At 37.7% G+C, this 21,569-nt stretch overlaps 5 protein-coding genes across 5 annotated transcripts; 3 read left to right on the forward strand and 2 right to left on the reverse strand.

Annotated features, from left to right (window-relative positions):
- Positions 1–177: 177 nt before the first annotated feature.
- Positions 178–1,071, forward strand: HEM25 (Hem25p; the record flags this gene model as incomplete). The annotated part of the gene is made up of 1 exon (XM_447256.1): positions 178–1,071. The coding sequence occupies one exon, from the start codon at positions 178–180 to the stop codon at positions 1,069–1,071; it is 894 nt and encodes a 297-aa protein (XP_447256.1).
- Positions 1,072–1,559: 488 nt separating this feature from the next.
- EXP1 (Exp1p) lies at positions 1,560–1,994 on the forward strand (the record flags this gene model as incomplete). The annotated part of the gene is made up of 1 exon (XM_447257.1): positions 1,560–1,994. One exon carries the CDS (start codon positions 1,560–1,562, stop codon positions 1,992–1,994), a length of 435 nt encoding a protein of 144 aa, XP_447257.1.
- Positions 1,995–2,314: 320 nt separating this feature from the next.
- UBP1 (ubiquitin-specific protease UBP1) lies at positions 2,315–4,687 on the reverse strand (the record flags this gene model as incomplete). The annotated part of the gene is made up of 1 exon (XM_447258.1): positions 2,315–4,687. The coding sequence occupies one exon, from the start codon at positions 4,685–4,687 to the stop codon at positions 2,315–2,317; it is 2,373 nt and encodes a 790-aa protein (XP_447258.1).
- Positions 4,688–5,926: 1,239 nt separating this feature from the next.
- Positions 5,927–7,177, reverse strand: PUB1 (Pub1p; the record flags this gene model as incomplete). The annotated part of the gene is made up of 1 exon (XM_447259.1): positions 5,927–7,177. The coding sequence occupies one exon, from the start codon at positions 7,175–7,177 to the stop codon at positions 5,927–5,929; it is 1,251 nt and encodes a 416-aa protein (XP_447259.1).
- A 9,204-nt stretch (positions 7,178–16,381) lies between these two features.
- AWP13 lies at positions 16,382–21,262 on the forward strand (the record flags this gene model as incomplete). Its single annotated transcript, XM_447260.2, has 1 exon — positions 16,382–21,262. The coding sequence occupies one exon, from the start codon at positions 16,382–16,384 to the stop codon at positions 21,260–21,262; it is 4,881 nt and encodes a 1,626-aa protein (XP_447260.2).
- Positions 21,263–21,569: the final 307 nt, after the last annotated feature.

Genomic DNA, 21,569 nt, shown 5'->3' on the forward strand with positions numbered 1-21,569 from the left:
GATTAGCTTTAAGAACAAAACTGCACGTCGTCACATCTTGAAGTGCAAACTCAAAGGGCGTTTTTTAGCAGATGGAATGCATAAAACTACCCCCCATTAGATTCACATTAACCGAATAGGAATATATGTTACGAGAAAAGGATAGACTGCGATCTTCCAAGAACATACCTGTAAATAATGGCAAGCTCTACAGGCCACTTAATAGGTGGATTTGCCGGAGGCCTTTCCTCTGCTGTTGCGTTGCAACCACTCGACCTTCTCAAGACTAGATTCCAACAGACCAAGGGTGGTACCCTGTGGCAGACAGTAAAGTCGCTTGATACACCATGGCAGTTATGGAGAGGAACACTACCTAGTGCAATTCGTACATCTGTTGGGAGTGCACTATATTTGTCAAGTCTCAACTTGATGAGAACTGCTCTGGCGAAACGTAAGCAGTTTGACACTGCGGACAGTGTGGTCACAGGTAAGAGCAGCAACTTACCTCAATTAAGTATGTATGAGAACCTAGTGACTGGTGCGTTTGCTAGAGGTACTGTGGGTTACATAACAATGCCCATTACAATCATAAAGGTCAGGTATGAGTCTACCCTGTACAATTACAAGAGCATTGCAGAGGCAGCCAAATCGATCGCGGCACAGGAAGGGATTAGAGGCTTCTTTAGAGGATTTGGGCCAACGTGTCTAAGGGATGCCCCTTATTCTGGGTTATATGTGCTACTGTATGAGAAATTGAAGCACACTCTACCCACTATTCTTCCAAAATCGTTGCTACAACTCGATTCTGAAGGTCGGTATACAGCGTACACTTCAACAGCAATTAATTCTACAAGCGCCATATTGTCAGCTAGTATGGCAACAACAGTAACTGCTCCATTCGACACAATTAAAACCAGAATGCAGCTGGAGCCAACAAAATTTAAAACGTTCTGGTCAACCCTTACAACAATAGTTACGCAAGAACATCCAATCAAAATATTCTCTGGACTAAGCATGAGACTGACTAGGAAGGCACTCAGTGCTGGTATTGCTTGGGGTATATACGAAGAACTTATCAAGCATTTCATGTAAATATACAAGATGATCTTTCTCGCTTGGTATTATTCCAGTGTAGTTTATGGTCAATACGCTATATGTTGAGAGCAGATAAGTGACAACGCTACAAAAACTCATCAAATTGAATCAGGGTCTTTCAAGTATATCCCTTAAACTTATTTATTCATCATTGATCAGTATGGAATCATCTAAAGCAATCCATCTCAATATCAGTTTTGCCCTTTTGTATCTTATAGCATTAAATTAATGACGTTTCTGGTTTTGCATAAATAGTTTGCTGCGGTGTTATCTGACGTAGTTGAATGGAAAACAAAAAAAAAAAAACTGAAGAATATCACTCAGTGAATTGCGATCCGTTTGTAAGCTCATCGCATAGCGTTCACTTTTAATCTAGGTCAAGAAGAGGGCTCCATAAAGACTTTATAGACACGGTTATTACAAGAAGGACATTTTGAACTGAATACGCCTGACACTCTGATATACAAAGCAAACTATTTTCAAACATGGACTTCTTCAAGTTTCTAATTGTTCTGGTTATCGTTGTCTTATTTATCCTGGTGTTACCATGGCTCTCAGGTATTGGTTCATATAGTATACAAAAAGCTGCTGTATCAAATAAAAAGAGTCCAGATTCCAGGAGAGAGAAGCTCAAAAATAAATTAGATAAAAGTGTCGCTTTGAACTTCTCCCTGAAGGATAAAAACGACGAAAGTGATGGCAAGTCCAGTCATGTCTCCAAGAGAGGTGAGTTCGACATAGATTCAAAAACAGGTTTAAAAAGAAGAGTACTTTCAAGATATGACCAAGATCCTAACAATTTTGACTTTGATATTGATGAGCTTATAGATGAAGACAGAAAAGAGGAGGCCAAAGAAGAACAACAAAGAATAAAAAAATTTGGCGGGAAGTCTTCCGAAGCATACGAAGGATTTGTTTAAGACAAATTGCGTTAGTTCTTTAGCATAGCAGATATAATTCCATGCTGTCTGTTAGAACATTTTGGCTCACCTCCTGTCAATGCAGTACATATCTGTTAGTAGCATACACCATGACAAAATTTATAGACATTCACATGGGCAAATAAAATCATCGGCTTATACAGATCATTTATTGATGATTTTGTTTTTTTATATGAATTAAACAATATACTCTTTTAAGTTTCTATATTCAAGTAAATATGTGATACAGTATATATGTTTCTGTTTTGAAAATAAAAACGCATTCTATTATCTAAAAGAGGTACCTCAAATAAGAGATATCAGTCAGATTCTTTTTCCAATTCAGATTGATCAAGATTTTCTTCCGTATCATTTTTATTTCCGCCATTTTCCGCGTTATGCAATTGGAACTCATATTCAATATCGTCCTTCATACGGCCTGTTTTCTCATCGTAATCATATTCATAGAATAACATGAACACACCAGGAGTTGACAAGACCTCTGCCTCATCAACGACATACACACTCTCATCTGATATTCTCCACCATACTCCTCTGAATTTTCTATATGCGATATAATGACCATAATTGTGTGTTCCGTAATGAACAATCACAGAACGCAAAGCATATGTTAGTGGGCTTGGGTTTACAGTCGAGTAACGTGGAGCTAGATTAATGGGTGGCGCTTGAACAGCATCTTGCGATCTATTACTCTCGTCAGAATCAACTGCTTCATCATCTTCAGCATCATTATCTGTGTAATTTTCATCACCATCATCATCATCATCATCGTCATCTTCATTTTCACTATTATCTTCATTACCATCACCATCCACAATATTGCCATTTGCAACTGAAATTTCTGTTAATGAGCCATCATTCAAAGTAACAGTTTTCTTTTTTGGAATTGTATTGCCTAATGCATCAACTTCTTCATCAGAGGATATCTCATCTTCTTCAGAGTAGTCAGAGGACAGTTCACCATTCAGTGGATCATATTCACTTACGTTTCTAGATTCGTATATGCCATTATTGTATTCTTCATCCTCATCATCATATTCCTCTTCGTCCTCATCCTCAAATGCTTTTTCAAATTTTTGGTGAAGCTTACTATAATAGTCACCGCCGATATTTTCATCTTCACTGGATTCCACAACTTTTTGCTTTTTTGACATAGGAAGACGGGCATCCAGATTGATTTCATCGATATCACAGCACCAAGGTTCAAGGTTCATTCTAGATTTGAACAAGACCCTCGAGTTATTTTTCCTTATCATATAAGTTCTTGGATCAAAGACTGATCTATTAATGTGAATAGAAAGCAAGGCAGGAGGTCTTGAAATTACAACTTGCTTTGATTTAGAGCATTTTCTTACCATATTTTCTGTGTGAAGCTTTTTGTAATCATCGTCATCAATAACTGGTTTCTTTAAAGTTTCTTCTAACTCTGCCAAACGTGTTCTCATAGCATCTACTAACTTTGCAGGAGTGTTAGCAGATCCGTCAATTTCCTTCATCTGGGACAGGAGATGTTCACGTACTGCTTCCAATGCACAACGATTACATTCGACTCCTTCAATGATTTCTGGTTTTATCCACTCGTTAAGAAGTGAAGATAATTTTAACGTACTTCCAATATTCTCGCTGGGTAAGTTCAAACTGAGGCCGGAGAAAACAGAATACCTTATCCCACCATTCTCACCGCACTGTAAGCACCCAATTCTTTCAGCTGTAATACCATCCAATGGTGTAACCAATTTGAAAGGGGTGAAGGATTTTTCTGTACTTCCCTCAGTGTATGAATTAGGATCAATTTGCTCTGATGGAATATATACAGTACCCATGCGTCCTAGATGTGCCTGACCTATCATATCATCTTCGGATAAATTTTTAGCTGGTACTGGTGTCTTGTCATCTTTTCTAGATTCTAGAGTCTTGATATTCTTTTCCAATTCAGATAAAATAGTTTGGAAAAATTCTTGAGCGTCTTCTTGATCATAGGCCATTAACATACTCTTCTTTGGAGAGTTGGACATTTTGTTCACCATACTATTAGTTTTAAAATAAGGCCTTTCTTTATAATACTTATAGTTAAGTTTGTCTAATAATTCTTTAAACGCAATAGTAAATTGAATATCAGGCTCTGTGTCATTATCACCATTGTCGACTGACCTATTATGTTTCTTTTTAGACTTCCCATAAACTTTCCCATTACTAGCCTTTTGTTTCTTACCGTTTTGCTCATTTGACTCTGATACAGAATCTTCATCAGCAACTAAATCCTTCTCAAGACTTTCATATCTTCCAATGATCTCATCATCTAAAAATTTTAGTAATTCTTTTGAAGAAGCTAAAGATTGAATAACTGAATTCATAAAACAGAAGTTACCGTCATTCAATAAACCACCCACATAGCCTCCTCTTTGCAAGATTTGCTCATCAATATTTGAAAAATAATTGCTATTTGGTGCCATTCGACGCAACGCGCTATTACCAGCGTCTTTTAAATTTCTACCAAACTCGTTCATTCTTGCTTTGATTGATTGATCCCCAGTCTTATAGATAAATAATAAAAAATATGTTAAGATTATTAAACCAATTGCTGTCAAATAGGATCTTGTAACAAACTCGTAAATGGGAATGGTAAAGGGTATGTACTTGAGAACTTTATATTCAATATTGGCAACACCCATGCAAAAATTTTTAATGTTTTAACTTTGCAAACAGAAAGACAACTGTCTGCTGTAAAACCTAGGATTCGAGCTAGGAATTTAATAGAGGATACACTGAATCCACAGATGAACCACGGGCTGAAAAGTATTTCAAATAAACTGGACTGTGCCGTTTCCTCGACACTCTTCTTTATAGTTAAAATTTCAGTAAAACGTAGCTTTGAATCGATTATTCGATCGGTAAATAGCCAACTACGTACTTATTTTCAATTACCTGTTATAAGACAGAGAGCACTATGTTATTCGTTAAACTGACAATTTGATAAGAAGCAATCAAACAAAACTGTCTGTTATGTACTTGGATGGCAGCTCACAGAAACTCGATTTAGGATAATAATGCCAAAAAATTTATCATCATAAGTCACGAAATATCACGTTTCTTACTCTGCAAGTAGCAGGAGAGACATGCCTCTCACTTGAATGATCATCAGAAGAAATTGGCAGAAGGAACAAGAATGCTACTACAGTAAGGAAAGTCGAATCTAAGTAATTTTTTATATAAGACACCTATTTTAATTTAGGCAATCCAAAACACTTTACAATATGGCAATGGAAGCACTATTCAAGTCCTTCTAATGCTAATGCTATCACTTGCCAAGTTGAATGAAATCGCCATTACACTAATATAAAAAGTATGTTAATGACCGGAAGATTTCAAAACTTGTGTTTTTAGATGAATATGATAGAACTTTCATAATAAAAACAAATAATACAATATGCTCATCATCTGATAAATACATGCATCATTGCTTTAACACAATGGAAAAACTAAAAGGTGTATACCCTTGACTTAGAAGTAAAAACAAAAATTCATAATAATAGTAGAAATCCTGCAGTACAAAAGATATAATTGAGATAAAAAATAGCTTCCATTCTTTCCAAAAACAAAAAAATTGAATGAAAAAGCATATGGAATAAGTAAACTTTAATTTCTTTAAAAGATAAAAAGGAAAAAAAAAACATTATCTTCAGAGTTCCTGTGAAATATCATAGAGAAAAAGATGTAATCGTAGTAGATGGTAGTATAATAACGAAAATTAAAATGAAAAATGCATCCTTATTTTGTGATTTATCCAATCATCAATAGCCGTAATAAAAAGGTAGATGACTAATATCAGTAAAAAAATGAAAAAAAATCAGCAAATATACAGAAACTGGAGTGTATTTTTATTCCCTCCGCTTCAATTCAAATTCTATCACTTACTGAGGAGCTGGAGGAGCTTGGGATGGATCCATCATAACTGGCATTTGTTGACCTGGAGCACCTTGAGGTGGCATGAAGTTGGTTCTCTCCTTACCCCAACCAGTTCTCAAATTTCTGCCTTGGAATGGGAAGTTAGCTAGAGCTACGATACAAACAGCTGCTTGCTCGTGGGTATCATACTTAATGAAACAACATCCCTTTTCAGGATAGTGAGTGAAATCCAAGATGAAACCAAAGTTTTGTAGAAGAGGAATCAAGTCGGCTTCAGTTGCATAATGAGGAATGTTACCAATGTAAGCAGTGGTAACTCTTGGTGGAGCTCTTCTAATCATATCTTCAATAGCTTGTGGGTTGACAGGTGGTGGAACCATTGGTTGCTGTTGCTGGACATTTGGTTGCTGACCATTTTGCTGGCCTTGCTGCATTGGCATCAAACCATCCATTGGCATACCCATGGCAGGAGGCATCATATTTCTGTTGTTTCTGTTATGGTGACCTTGGTTACCGTATGGGCGGAAGTTACCACCACGACTACCGCGGTTGTTCCCAAAGTTATTACCCATGTTTCTTTCTCTCTTGGTAGCCCAATTAATTCTGATTTGTCTACCGCTCAAATCCTTACCTTGCATAGCATCCATGGCCTTTTGTGCCTCTTCTTGATTAGAGAAAGAGACGAAACCATAGCCCCTGGATCTACCAGTTTGCATATCCCACATAACATGAGCTTGGATGAAAGTTGGGAACTCTCTGAAAGTACCTGCCAAAGTTTCATCGTCGACATCAACGTTCAAGTCACCGACAAATAAGTTAAAAGTGTCGTCATTTTCGGCGGCTTGTTGTGTCTCAAAAGCCCAGTTAATCTTCAAAGTCTTGTTTTCTAATTGAACACCGTTCAAAGTTTGCAAGGCAACATTTGCATCATGGGATCTGATGTATTCAACAAAGGCATAATTGACATATTCGTTCTTCATGTCTTCGATGATTTTGACATTTTGAATTGGTCCACCAGCTTGGAAATATTGCTTCAAAAGGTCCTCAGTGATAGACTTGTCCAAGTTACCAACATATAGGACTCTGTCAGAAGTTTCTCTACCACCTTTAGTAGCAGATGCTGGAACAACCGATGGCTTATCATCATCGTTCTCCTGAGAAGCGTTATCGCCTTCAACTTCTTGGGATACTTCTTCTGGCTTCTCAATTACTTCTTCAGGGGTCTCAATGACCTCGTTCTTAATCTCTTCAGACATTATTATATACTATTTCAGTTCCTGCTTACGCTACCAATTATGCTGGGATTCCAATGCTATATATCCCTATAAGTAAACGCGCCTTCTCTTGTCTTTTCAAGAATACGTCCAATTAATAATGTTCGGAATACAACTTCTCAAAATAATGTATAACACGGACTTGAAAACAAGCAAGGTGCCGACGCAATTGATAAGCTAACACTGCTCGGCTACTCGATGGCCACCAGAATCCACTTCCGCATTACCCAAGAGACAAGAACATCTAAGCAAAACTACGTGATCGTTCCCTTCTCGATGCCAAAATTCAGGTTCGCCAAAAAATTTTTCAGACAAGCAATGCTAAACTTGGCTACCCCACGCAGTACGAACGATAAGTGAAAAAATGGGAACAATACTTACCCGGCTATTGGACTGAATAATAAGTGATAATGATTCAAGGCGTTGGGGCGCATACACAAAACGAATTGATGGGATTCTGCATGGTACATTATGTGTTGGGTATGTCGTAGCTGCCTGAAGACGACTAGATAAGGTTAGCTTTATCGTTTCTTTGCTTGACCATAAAATCTTGAAGAACTGGTTTGGCACTGTCAAATATAGGAGAAACAATTATCAGCAAAATTTTTATTTTATAGTTCGCGAAATGGTAGAACATGTTAATATAATAAATATCGTATTTCCTGAACTACATTGTAACATTAGTATTAAAATTTGTTGAAAAATCAGTTAAGTTATTCAAAAATCCTGAGTAATATTAGTATACTAACTTAGGTTTTATACTGGAGGTCATTATTTAAGCAATCTAAGTTTAAGAAGTACAATAAATGATAATTGCAAAAAAAGTAGGTGCTAAAGAACAGTGTTAAAAAACTGCTGAGTATAACGAAAACATACACTGTATACCATTAGAATCTGCCTTTCCATACATATTTATTACTGTAAGTGAAGATTCAATACCTATGAAACCAGTAGGGCAAGAATATGGTCAAATGGGTATTGTACGTAAACAAAAATGACAATCTACAATTGCTATGTATCTATTCAGTAGTTATAGCTTCTTATACTCTTGTGATATCTGTAACTAAATCTTTCATTACTTTTTGTTGCCTATCTAGTACTCTTAAAATCACTAGAGAACTGTTTGAGGAACGTTCATATGCACTCAGCACAAATAGGGAGCCATGATTTACTGAAGTACAAAGCAAGCTTGAAGTAGCCGTTATCAGTATGCTCCAGAATACGACTTTCCATGACATTTAGGTCATGAAATACAATTTATTTCTCACGCGTTTGATACTAGAGTCAGTGTCTTAAAATGACCACAACAATTGAAATGCTGTATAGTTCAGTTTTTCGCTAATACCCATTTTTTAACAATATTGTAATGAATAAACAATTATTACAGATATCTAACTTTAGTAATCAGATTATAGGATTTTCATATACGTAACCAATATACCAACACAATACACCATTGGTCATGATCTATTAATCACTGTTTAAATGGCCAGAAAATATATATCATGTGAATTATTTCGTATCTGTGAGACGGCCACATAAGTAGAATATCATAGAACCAATAGGTAAATTAAATTGTTTTATCAAAGAGGGTAGACTTCATTGTATTTGGTAAACTGATTTTAATTATGCGATGAAAAAAGGCAGTCGAAAACCCTGTATCTTATATCAGAAGTAGCTGGAAACAAAAACAAAACTATATAGTAGAGTATAGGGAGTCATTAAATGTAATAGTGTTTTCAATATCCAATCTTTCTGCAAAGGTAGGGTCGAAGCTTTTTAATTAGAAATTTTTTTGAATCAGTATGGATTTTCATTTTTTATATAATTTCAAAAATTCAAGGAGTAAACCACAACTTATAAAAAAAGTACAAAGATTAGTATGAATTGTGAAAAAAACTTGTCATATCATTGGAAAGAGTTCTTTTACATATTTTTGGAGAAGGGCTATTTTTGATCGATAACTCCAATCAAATTGACTACATGAATAAAAAACAATCATCTACTAATCTCATCATTACTTCATAGTTGAACAATCATACTTTGTAAGTCTACAAGAGCTGCTAAGCTATCCAAAAAAATTTAACACCGTATATATGATGTTCAAAATGACCCTTTATAATTATATGTAAATAGTTGGTATTGAACAATAGTAAGCTATTATTTACCACATTACCTATGTGATAACCAGATCAGTAAAAAGCTGAACATGAATTTTGTTCTTTATGCAAAACAGTTTCAAGGTATCTACAATAAAGAGAAACTTATTTTTTCTAGAAGGACTGAACTATTGTATTACCTATGGCAATTGGAGTATTGATGTTATCTCATATAAATGCGCTATTCGATTAGACTTTAGGGGAAACTAGCAACATAAATTGGAACGTGCCACAATATGTATGAAACAATCCTATATTGATTTATTTCTGCTACTTTTCAATTGATATGCGATGATTGAAAAAAACAGTAAGCAATTTAACATACTAATTATTTTATCAGAGATTGAGATTTTTCTTTAAAATTTAATTTTAAGAAAGTTATCGATTGCTTTTGAAAATTTAATTTTATATAACATTACATTGCAACTGACATCTATTCATCAACAAAGAAAGATGTATAATGAAACAAAATGTTATTTGTGGTTTGTTTGAGAAAAGATCATTGTGACTTTCAAAGCAAATAAGGGTAGAATATGCTTCGAATCAAACTGCAGATTAAATACAATCACTGAAAATTATTGATTGCCTTTGCAAGCAATCAACTACTCTTCTGAGACTTCATATACATGGTTATTCTATTTTAATAAGTTCAAGGTATCTTCTATCCATTTATCATATCATCTAGTGTAATAATATATGACAATTTGATACTATTGATTCTACAGTTACAAATTTGCTTCAGTAGGTAATCACATAGTACCGTTCAGATCTCAGACATAGGAACATATTCTATTTTATTACTATTTCACAACCGAGCAAAGTACTAATACATATAATGACGTGTAATATCCAATATATCAATACAAACTTTTTTAGCAGCGAGATGAGTCAATCAAATACTTGTTCCAGAACATTTCTGGGTGTTTCTCCAGTCCTGAGTTAAGATGACACCTTCAACTTAATTTCCGTCCTTGTTACTACGATTGGTAAAATATTATGGGCAACATACTTCTCTTGTTTCGTAAAATTACAGAAAAATACTCATTTAATTTGAACGAAACAATTACATAGATATGCAACAGAATAATTGAAAAAAGGAATCTTTTTTTTGAAATCATGCAGCAAAATTAAAAAGGAACCCGCTATGATATTCTACATATTATAACATTATTAATTATTTGATATATGAAAAATTAATAACATACTTCCAAACTACCAATCAACCAAACAAACATGATTCAGTCAATTAAAGTTTCATTAATCCTAATACGGAACTACATGAGCTCCTGATATATTAAGTGCTTCTAATCGAATATGTTCTAGAACTTGAGATATAAATTTGTTTGTACTAAACATTGTTACAGAAGTTTGCTTTTAGTTACTCAATATTCTATGTTGGGGAACAAGAAGCTAGAAGATTGAAAGTTTCTGTGATGTATTTGATCTTGGATAAAAACAATATGTCATAAGAACTCTGAAATCAATTAATAAGTAATTTAGTATTTATTGTTTTTTGATGTAATTAGTTTCATGTAGAGAATGTCAGTAACTTCTCAATGTTCGTAAACTTTAAGCAAAAACATATTGAAATTATATCAAACCTATTTACATTCTGTAATAAGAATTTAGAAAATACTAGCATGTGGTTAACTTAGAGCACCATAATAATACCACTTCACAGATAAAAGAAATGACTATCTACCATATGATCCTGGATATGTAATTGAAGTATATTTTCTTCATCATCGAGGAATTTTAAAGAAAGTTCTGGCTTGGAGAATTATAGTTAGGAAAAATTTCACTAACATAGATTCATTATGGTATGGTATTACCACTTTAGTTCCTACAGCAGTAAATAGAAACTCTTATACAATTTAATTCAAACATAAAACATCCTTACTCAAGTAACCTTTACTCAATAGTGGTGGGCAAAAATGAAATGTGTAGATAGTCGAAATGCACATATATCTATATTAATGGTGATATATCATACACCAACATTTACGGATTCTAAAGATGTAAGGTTTCCACAATATGAAACAGGTATAGTTATTATGCACTCTAACTGTCGACTTTCGAGGAGTTTTAGTCACTCTAGATTGAGTCTGCTAATACCTTTAAAGCCAATACTATCTACATATTTTTTTCACAAACTATCAGTATAAGGAAATGTGAAGATTAGAACGTCTCCATCTCACAAAAATCACCCAACCTACAAAAGTTTAAAATAAAATCGGTTATGTTCTGGTCATCCTCTTAATAGCCATTTAAAAAGCAAGTTCATTAACCGTGATATCTGTAATCTTATAATTTTAGATCCTATAGTCTTTTTTGCGTACGTTTTTAATATGATCAAAAAACAGCAAATAGGAAATATTTTATGTTGTAATCAATCTAACTTCTTCTTAGTCTTACAATGACACTGATTATTTCATTTATACGTATTTTGATCTATTATTAGTATGAGAATAGAAATACGAAGCTTTTAATTTGAGGTGGTACAAACAGTTACTCTTTAACCTGATGGGGGATTCTAGATGAAAAAAGAAATGCATTCGAAAGTTTGCTGTAACCTAGATAGTAAATATTAAAAATAATTTGTTCTTATAAATTTTATTGGCTTGAAATGTATTAATGCAGTCCTTAGGCAGTGACGAAACGTGAAATATATATCAGCAATAGGAAATTTTTAGTCTCATTGTTGTGTTAAATCAATATTAAAAGAGCAAAATATTAATTTGATAAATAAGCAACATCAGTAACTCGTAGAAGGAGCAACATAAACAAAACATTTGTTTTTTAACCTAGAAATGTATAGCTTGCTTTCATGATGAGTACTAATAAATGAAGTTTTGTAGCTGTGGAAATAGAACTCTTGCAAGTTTCTAGAGTTGTTACAAAAACTTATAACGACTTTGGAAATAAGCCTCTCAGATTCCTCGACAACAATTAAATATTTATATTATGAATCAATATATCCACGAAAACACAAAAAATAGCAACTAAGAATTCGATAGGAACTTTCAGTTTATTGAAGATCCCACCAAATTAAATGTTATCTACAATTACAGTGTGTATTACATTTCGAACATGATATTTCATTGTCAGCTTTGTATCGTGATTTAATGTTTATTTCCATATTGCCGTTCCTAAGATGAGTATTCATTACCAGAAAAGTTTCTATGTGTAGTAAATTTAGCGCTAAGTATAGAACTAATTCTTCAGAAAGATCTTCCAAAAATAAGAGAATGCACAATTATAAGCAAATAGTGTCCTTGCTAACGTAGGGAAACCTTGAATAAAATATGTGAACCTAGTTAGACTCAATATTTTATATGAAATACTTATAACGACAAGCTAGAATGCCCTGTATAGAAATCAATTCTCACATAAGTGCCTTCTTCAATCTTCAAGACCTACCAATAATAACTAAGTATTGGTATAGTCTTATGCGCCCGATAATAACCCCAATAGAACTTGAAATTACCAATTAATGATATACACTATGCTCACGAGCATAAAACCTTTGCAGTTTATATTACTGATCAATTGTTTGAGTGTTTGATTCAATTGAAGAGTATTTACAGATAAAAGTTACATTCAAACCCAACAGTAAATTATTTTCTGGTTATTATTATGTCTTTTTAATAATTCAAAAGCCATATTTACTCACTCTTGTGACAAAAAGATGAAAAATATCCGGGGTTTTGCTATTTGTGCTTTTACATGTCAGCCAAGTAGAACTTGAAAATTCAACATCACATCGTGTACTCACAACCATTATGGAAGAAATACATGACACTAAATACCCATATTACTGTTTGGTATAAGAACTTCGGTGCTTTATTGGTGCTGATGATAAAACAATAAATTTATTTTTGAAGTGAAGTGTAGCATTGAAGTATTTTAGAAAGAAATTTTACCAATTTTTGATGATTGTATCAAATATTTTAGTAAACAAAGTCACACCCATACTAATATCTATTGGTTTTACATAACGTAATAGCTTCTTTGGTGCTACGCTGTTGCAAAATTTTTACTAAAGTAAACAAGAAAAGAAATTCTCTTAACAATAAAAATGTGCAATTTATTTTATCCCAGCTCTTTTTTTTTATCAATAACAATCACTTAATATCCATTTTGCAAACAATTCATGAGAGAATATCGGCACTCTTAATGAAAATATTCCTCCCAATTATAACAGAACATAGAGCATTAATAATAGTCATCTTTGCTTTCATATTATACTTAACTTAATTTCCTTGCAAGTGATCTCAGGGTATAATCTACACATAATGTAACTATAACTGAGATATATGTTTTTGTTACTAGCTCACTCATGTGGGTGTAATAGATATTGCGGTTTTTTATAGAATCTCCTAAGCTTTGTTAAAATGAGCTGTTTATGTCATATAATTCGATATACTGAACAATCCAAATTAAAAACCGAATTATTATTGCCTTTGTTTGTGCAGCCATATCTGCAAAAAGCTTATGTTATCCTGTATATATAATAGCATTTCGTTTTTGATATACTTTGTTTTTTATTAACAATGGTAGAAGCTTATTTGGTCTCTGTTATAGCTTTCACGTACGTCACTCTCAAAAATTTATATTACAATATCAAAATCTGAGAATACGTAATTTAAGGCAATATATTATTTATGTGAATTTTTATCAAGGGCACAACACATTTGCAAAAATATTCGGTTTTGTCTACACTTCTAACAGACTAGCCGGTACTCTTCTATATTGTATACACCTAAAGGTGTGTTTCGTTCACATACTGGTGACAAAGCAGATAATAAATCAATGACCAATACTATTTCATTATATATTGGAGTGAAATTGCATCTTGATTTGCTGCTTAAGGTACTTCCTTTTTGGCAACTTAGAGCTTATCGAACAAGTTTGCAGAAGAGAAGATAAAACTTGAAACTGTGTAATTGCTGATTGATGTCATCACTAACATACCAATTGGTGGGTTCTTTCGTTCAAATAAATAGCAATCCGTATAGGATTTATCAAATATAGAAACACCTATATGGTATGTGGACATGTACTTCAGTACCTGCAAGATGGTGGCACTGTCTGTGTGACTAAAGGATACAGTGTATCTACGAAATACTGATCGATACAATATTTAGCAAATGACCCATTGTCTTCTCTGCTTTCCTCGGAAGACATGCCAAGATTTTCCGACCGTGGGCTGTTCTATAAGATATTTGAAAAACCGGCAATTTTTACAATCACCCAATTTCCCGATTGGGAAAATGGGCCCACTTTTCTTCATATCGCCGGTCTCCCGTCGACCGGGAACTATGGGTGCGGGTGATTTATTGGCATCAGAGTAAGTATTGCCTAATTGAGCAAATGATCCGAAATAGTATGATATTCCCATTTAAGCGAATTCCGGAACGGGTGTACTTCTAGGGGTCCTTCAATATTCTTACCGAGGCATTTAGTGGAAATACTTGCGCCTGTGCAGTGAAGTGAGTCGCGGGTGCCCGAGAGGTCAAGGGTCAACAGTCGTACCTTCACAACCTGGCCATAGAGATTAAATTGACTGCGCATTCGAACTGTAGGGAAAAGATATCCCGCAAGTGCATTTGAATATAGAAGATATTGAAAAAGGATACACCCTTTGGGATTTACCTGAAACATTAAACTATCCAACTATCTTGCTAAATCAGCTTTTACTATCACTTTGTGATTCCCAAAGGTTTCTATGAACAACACTTGACTAGTTTTTGTTCCAAGCCCATGCACCCCCAAGAGGTAGGTTACTACTTTCATCCCTGAAATGACTTCTTCCATTCTTTCCTTTTGATGAAACTTCGCTGAGTCAACTCCAAACATTTACTTCTCCTTCTTGGAAAGTGTAGAAAATTTTTTAACAGTGAAAATAAACCCTTTAACACACAATGGAAAACCAAGATTTACCACAACCCCTTGTCACCCACAGAATATGCTTCCGGTAATCTTTGCGCGAGGAAAATCGAAAATCGGGAAAATCTATACGCAGTTTCACTGCTTTTCTTCTTACAGAAATATGAACCCCCTTTTGTTTCCCGGAAGGACATTTCCTATTAAGCTACTGTTCAATTTTCCCATTTCATCCCACGTATTTCTCCCCCACAGAAACTGAGGCACATAATAATGTTTCGTTGACTTTTTTTGTGCGCCCCTCTAATTGGCTAGTCTATAAAAATTTTTCATCCCACGCCACTTTTGTGTACACACGAATCTTGCAGCTCACAAAACCATAACCACTAGTTGCTAACATATCTCGTAGCACTTCATATTACTAATTGTAATGTCCCAACCAGAGAGACTAGTAATACTGAAATTTGCATCCGATCATCCTAAAAAGCTTCACTGTGCCCAAGAGTACGCGATGCACCCAAAGACGGAATCTCACCTTTTCTTCGTACCTTCCTTAGTCATAGTTTGTATATGTTAAAGCTATATCATCCGCGAGACTTTCATCTATTACTAAACAAGACGAGGCATCAGTTTTCTTTATTGTTGCCCTACTCATACTGGAATATTCTACTGACCAAAACAGGCATGGAAACGATTCCGTGGTTACCGTTATTGTATGGGATACTTAGTAATACCAACTAATTCAAACTGATGGTAGAATTTCGTTTTATTGAAAATCTTGTTTCGGTTGCACTTCCCAGAATGGAACTAGGAGAAAGATTACCACAAGATAATTAACCCCATAATGGACAACAATTTCTGTCCTAACTCTAATCAATAAAATGTCGGTGCATCCCAAAGTAAAACATCGAGACAACTTTTGTTTTCCGGTCAGTCATTTTAATAATTCCTCGTTATATATATGATATGTAAACCTCCATCGAAAATCACTCCACTTTTTTTTATCTTGTATATCCATTTGACCTGTTGTTGTATTACGTGACAAAAGACAGATAAAGGAATTCTAAATATCCATCTACAAGACCATTCAATACGAAAAATTGATAGGTTTGTAAACTCATTCTACTAATTACATTATCTCATGAGATTTAAAAGTATATTTTCAAGTGCTGCATTAATATCTTGCTGGGCTTTTGGAGTCGCCAAGTTATATCAGAACCAAGAAATAATCATAGACAGTGCTACGCTTGGGTCACAGATCTTTGAAGATGACGAACTAATGCAACTCTTAAATGCTAAAGTGACGCTTAACAACTTTACAGATATTCGGCTCCCCCAAGGTATTTCTCTAAATAGTCGTTCTGTTCTAAAGATCAATGCTCCTCCAGGTCATGGAAAACCATATTCGTTGGTTATCAATGGTCAGGTAACAATAGGTAAAGATTCAAAATTTATATTTGATGGTAGCTCTTTAGAATATGAAAGTCAGTCGGCAGCATCCAGTAATTTTAAATTCGATATCAACACTGGTAGCAAAGGGGTGTTTATTTTCACTTACTGTACCATGACTATTAAGTTACCTAAACTTTCGGAGGGCCTAATTGATTCCGATTCGGTTGCTGCTATTCATATCGGAGGTACATTTGAGGCCCCTAATATAAACTCCCCATTATCCATATTAGGTACACTCGAGGTATTGACAAGTGAAACCACGGTAGATGGCTCTTTTGATGATAAGCTGTGGAGAGTAGATCTCGGTCCGGATCAAATTGTTGAAGATGGTGAGGGCTATCGGTACATTTTAACTGGTAATATACACTGTCAAGCTTATGTCAGTGTTTATGCCGATATTTTCAAAGCTACTAAAACAGTGCTTCACGCTTTAGGATACAGAGGTTATACAGTTGTTTCTCCAATGACCATTGATCTAAGCGAAGGTCCTGTATTCTCTGGTGGACTTTATCTCTACTATATCGTTCTGCCAGAAGGTCAGGATGGTTTAACATTTCTTAATTTCGCTGTTCACGAGGACAAAGGAATACCAGCTCCAACACTAGGGTTTATGTTTTTATACAGCGGCGATCAGACGGATGTAGTAGCTACAGCGAACCAGAATATTATTAATGTCATGAATCTCAATTCTAAAAAGTCGATATCTGTAATAGGTGACCACAACTATAATATCACTACTAAATACTCCGATGGCAAAAGTATACAACAGCAGGGATATTCTGGAGTACAGTCCTATCCCAATGAATTGATAGTCTACCTCTACGCCCCACCATCTGAAGAACCGGATTACACGACGACGATCGACAAGGGCAACGGCGAGTTCGAGACCGATGTTGTTTCGCACATCACCACCAAGGACTCCGACGGCAAGCCTACCACGATTGTGACCACGATTCCATGGAAGCCAAGCGAAGAAGCTGACTACACCACGACGATCGACAAGGGCAACGGCGAGTTCGAGACCGATGTTGTTTCGCACATCACCACCAAGGACTCCGACGGCAAGCCTACCACGATTGTGACCACGATTCCATGGAAGCCAAGCGAAGAAGCTGACTACACCACGACGATCGACAAGGGCAACGGCGAGTTCGAGACCGATGTTGTTTCGCACATCACGACCAAGGACTCTGACGGCAAGCCTACCACCATCGTCACCACCATCCCATTGAAGCCAAGTGATGCCGGCGAGGCCGACTACACCACCACCATTACTTCCGACGGTCACACCATCACAGAAGTAGTCTCCCACATCACCACCACTGATTCAGACGGTAACACTGTTACATACACCACCATGATGGCCTCCTTCGATCAGGTAGGCGACGGCGTGTACACGTCTGCTCCACCTTACTCACAGCCACCAGTTGTGACAACCACTGTGACGGAGGACGACGGTAGTAGCAAGACGGTTGTGATCTCTTACTCGCCTTCTGAGGGCGAGGATGGGGTCACCCGTACAGGTACCACCACTATCTCCACCATCACTCCGAGCGGCGAGGCCGACTACACCACGACGATCGACAAGGGCAACGGTGACTTCGAGACAGACCTCGTCTCCCACATCACCACCAAGGACTCCAACGGCAACCCTACCACCATCGTCACCACCATCCCATTGAAGCCAAGTGATGCCGGCGAGGCCGACTACACCACCACCATTACTTCCGACGGTCACACCATCACAGAAGTAGTCTCCCACATCACCACCACTGATTCAGACGGTAACACTGTTACATACACCACCACGATGGCCTCCTTCGATCAGGTAGGCGACGGCGTGTACACGTCTGCTCCACCTTACTCACAGCCACCAGTTGTGACAACCACTGTGACGGAGGACGACGGTAGTAGCAAGACGGTTGTGATCTCTTACTCGCCTTCTGAGGGCGAGGATGGGGTCACCCGTACAGGTACCACCACTATCTCCACCATCACTCCGAGCGGCGAGGCCGACTACACCACGACGATCGACAAGGGCAACGGTGACTTCGAGACAGACCTCGTCTCCCACATCACGACCAAGGACTCTGACGGCAAGCCTACCACCATCGTCACCACCATCCCATTGAAGCCAAGTGATGCCGGCGAGGCCGACTACACCACCACCATTACTTCCGACGGTCACACCATCACAGAAGTAGTCTCCCACATCACCACCACTGATTCAGACGGTAACACTGTTACATACACCACCATGATGGCCTCCTTCGATCAGGTAGGCGACGGCGTGTACACGTCTGCTCCACCTTACTCACAGCCACCAGTTGTGACAACCACTGTGACGGAGGACGACGGTAGTAGCAAGACGGTTGTGATCTCTTACTCGCCTTCTGAGGGCGAGGATGGGGTCACCCGTACAGGTACCACCACTATCTCCACCATCACTCCGAGCGGCGAGGCCGACTACACCACGACGATCGACAAGGGCAACGGTGACTTCGAGACAGACCTCGTCTCCCACATCACCACCAAGGACTCCAACGGCAACCCTACCACCATCGTCACCACCATCCCATTGAAGCCAAGTGATGCCGGCGAGGCCGACTACACCACCACCATTACTTCCGACGGTCACACCATCACAGAAGTAGTCTCCCACATCACCACCACTGATTCAGACGGTAACACTGTTACATACACCACCACGATGGCCTCCTTCGATCAGGTAGGCGACGGCGTGTACACGTCTGCTCCACCTTACTCACAGCCACCAGTTGTGACAACCACTGTGACGGAGGACGACGGTAGTAGCAAGACGGTTGTGATCTCTTACTCGCCTTCTGAGGGCGAGGATGGGGTCACCCGTACAGGTACCACCACTATCTCCACCATCACTCCGAGCGGCGAGGCCGACTACACCACGACGATCGACAAGGGCAACGGTGACTTCGAGACAGACCTCGTCTCCCACATCACCACCAAGGACTCCAACGGCAACCCTACCACCATCGTCACCACCATCCCATTGAAGCCAAGTGATGCCGGCGAGGCCGACTACACCACCACCATTACTTCCGACGGTCACACCATCACAGAAGTAGTCTCCCACATCACCACCACTGATTCAGACGGTAACACTGTTACATACACCACCACGATGGCCTCCTTCGATCAGGTAGGCGACGGCGTGTACACGTCTGCTCCACCTTACTCACAGCCACCAGTTGTGACAACCACTGTGACGGAGGACGACGGTAGTAGCAAGACGGTTGTGATCTCTTACTCGCCTTCTGAGGGCGAGGATGGGGTCACCCGTACAGGTACCACCACTATCTCCACCATCACTCCGAGCGGCGAGGCCGACTACACCACGACGATCGACAAGGGCAACGGTGACTTCGAGACAGACCTTGTTTCGCACATCACCACCACGGACTCTGACGGCAAGCCTACCACGATCATAACAACTGTGACTTTAATAGAAGAACCAGATTACACATCTGTGTTTGTTTCTGATGGTCACACGATTACAGCTGTTGTATCTCATGTTACAACGACCAATGATATCGGTCAGACGGTCACCACTACTGTGACCGTTATGTCATATGATCAAGTAGGTGAGGGTGTATACACTTCTGCTCCTGCTTACTCTCAGCCTCCAGTCACTACGACAACTGTGAGTGCAAATACTGCTACAGCCACTGTTGTAATTTCGTACTTCCCATCTATTGGCGATGATGGAGTCACCGGGACAGGTACAACAACCGTCTCCACGGTATCTGTCGGAGGTGAAGTCGACTACACTACAACAGTCGACAGGGGCAATGGCAGTACCGAAACTGATGTCATTTCGCATATCACCACTACCGACTCCAATGGTAATCCTACAACAATAACCACCACGATCACCAATGCACCCCCACCTTTGAATTCTAAAGCAAATATTGGGTCTGATTACACCAGCACTGTGGTTTCTAACGGTCACACAATAGTTTCTACAGTGACCCAAACCGTAGGTGGCCAGAGTCATGGAAACACTGTTTCAAGTGCAGCACCAGTCACCACTGTATCCGGTGCTAGTTTTAATGCTCCTGAAACAGCAGGTGTAGGTGGTATTGTCAATTCTCAGAATTCTCAGTCACAATATGTGGCTGACCAAGGGTCTGGCAACGAAAAGCCAACACAAGCTCCTGGCACAGCCGGTGGTAGTGGCTCTGGGTCAGTTCACCAATCGGCAGGCAATATTGTACCATCTGGATCTCCATCTGTTCAGAGTCCAATGAACACTGCATCTCCAGTCAATGGTATTCATAGTAGCCAAACACCACACTCTGTACCTTCACAAGCCCAACAACAAGGACAAGGACAAGCACAAGCACCATCATCACGTCAACAGGCTGCCACGACTGTTCTATCACCATCTGGTTCCTCTGTTAACAACATCGGCAGTGGATTCAACAGCACGCAAACAGCTTCTGTCCTACAGGGTAAGGGTGCTTCGATTAAAGTCACTTCAATTAGTATTTTATTCTCCATTATTACAGTAATAGTTGTCGGTATGATCTAAAGTGTATTTGTTCTGTGAATGCCCAACATGTACAGTAATACAAACGTTCGTCCAGCCATGATTTTTAGATAGGCTGTTTCTTTCAATATGAACATTGATAATAAAAGACTGATTATAGTCCAACAAAAAACAAAAAAAACTGAAAAAACACTAAAGTAAAAAAAAAAACTGAAGCTCCCCGTTTATATTTATTGTTCGTAATTTGGGGCTATTATTTTTGTTCCACGTAATGTTTTCTATATCTCATATTAATAATGTGAGCAGTATTATTCTGAAGAGTTTTTGTATATATTATTTATTATTAGTT

Source organism: Nakaseomyces glabratus, chromosome H (assembly GCF_010111755.1).
Source record: "Nakaseomyces glabratus chromosome H, complete sequence".
NCBI classification, from domain to species: domain Eukaryota; kingdom Fungi; phylum Ascomycota; class Saccharomycetes; order Saccharomycetales; family Saccharomycetaceae; genus Nakaseomyces; species Nakaseomyces glabratus.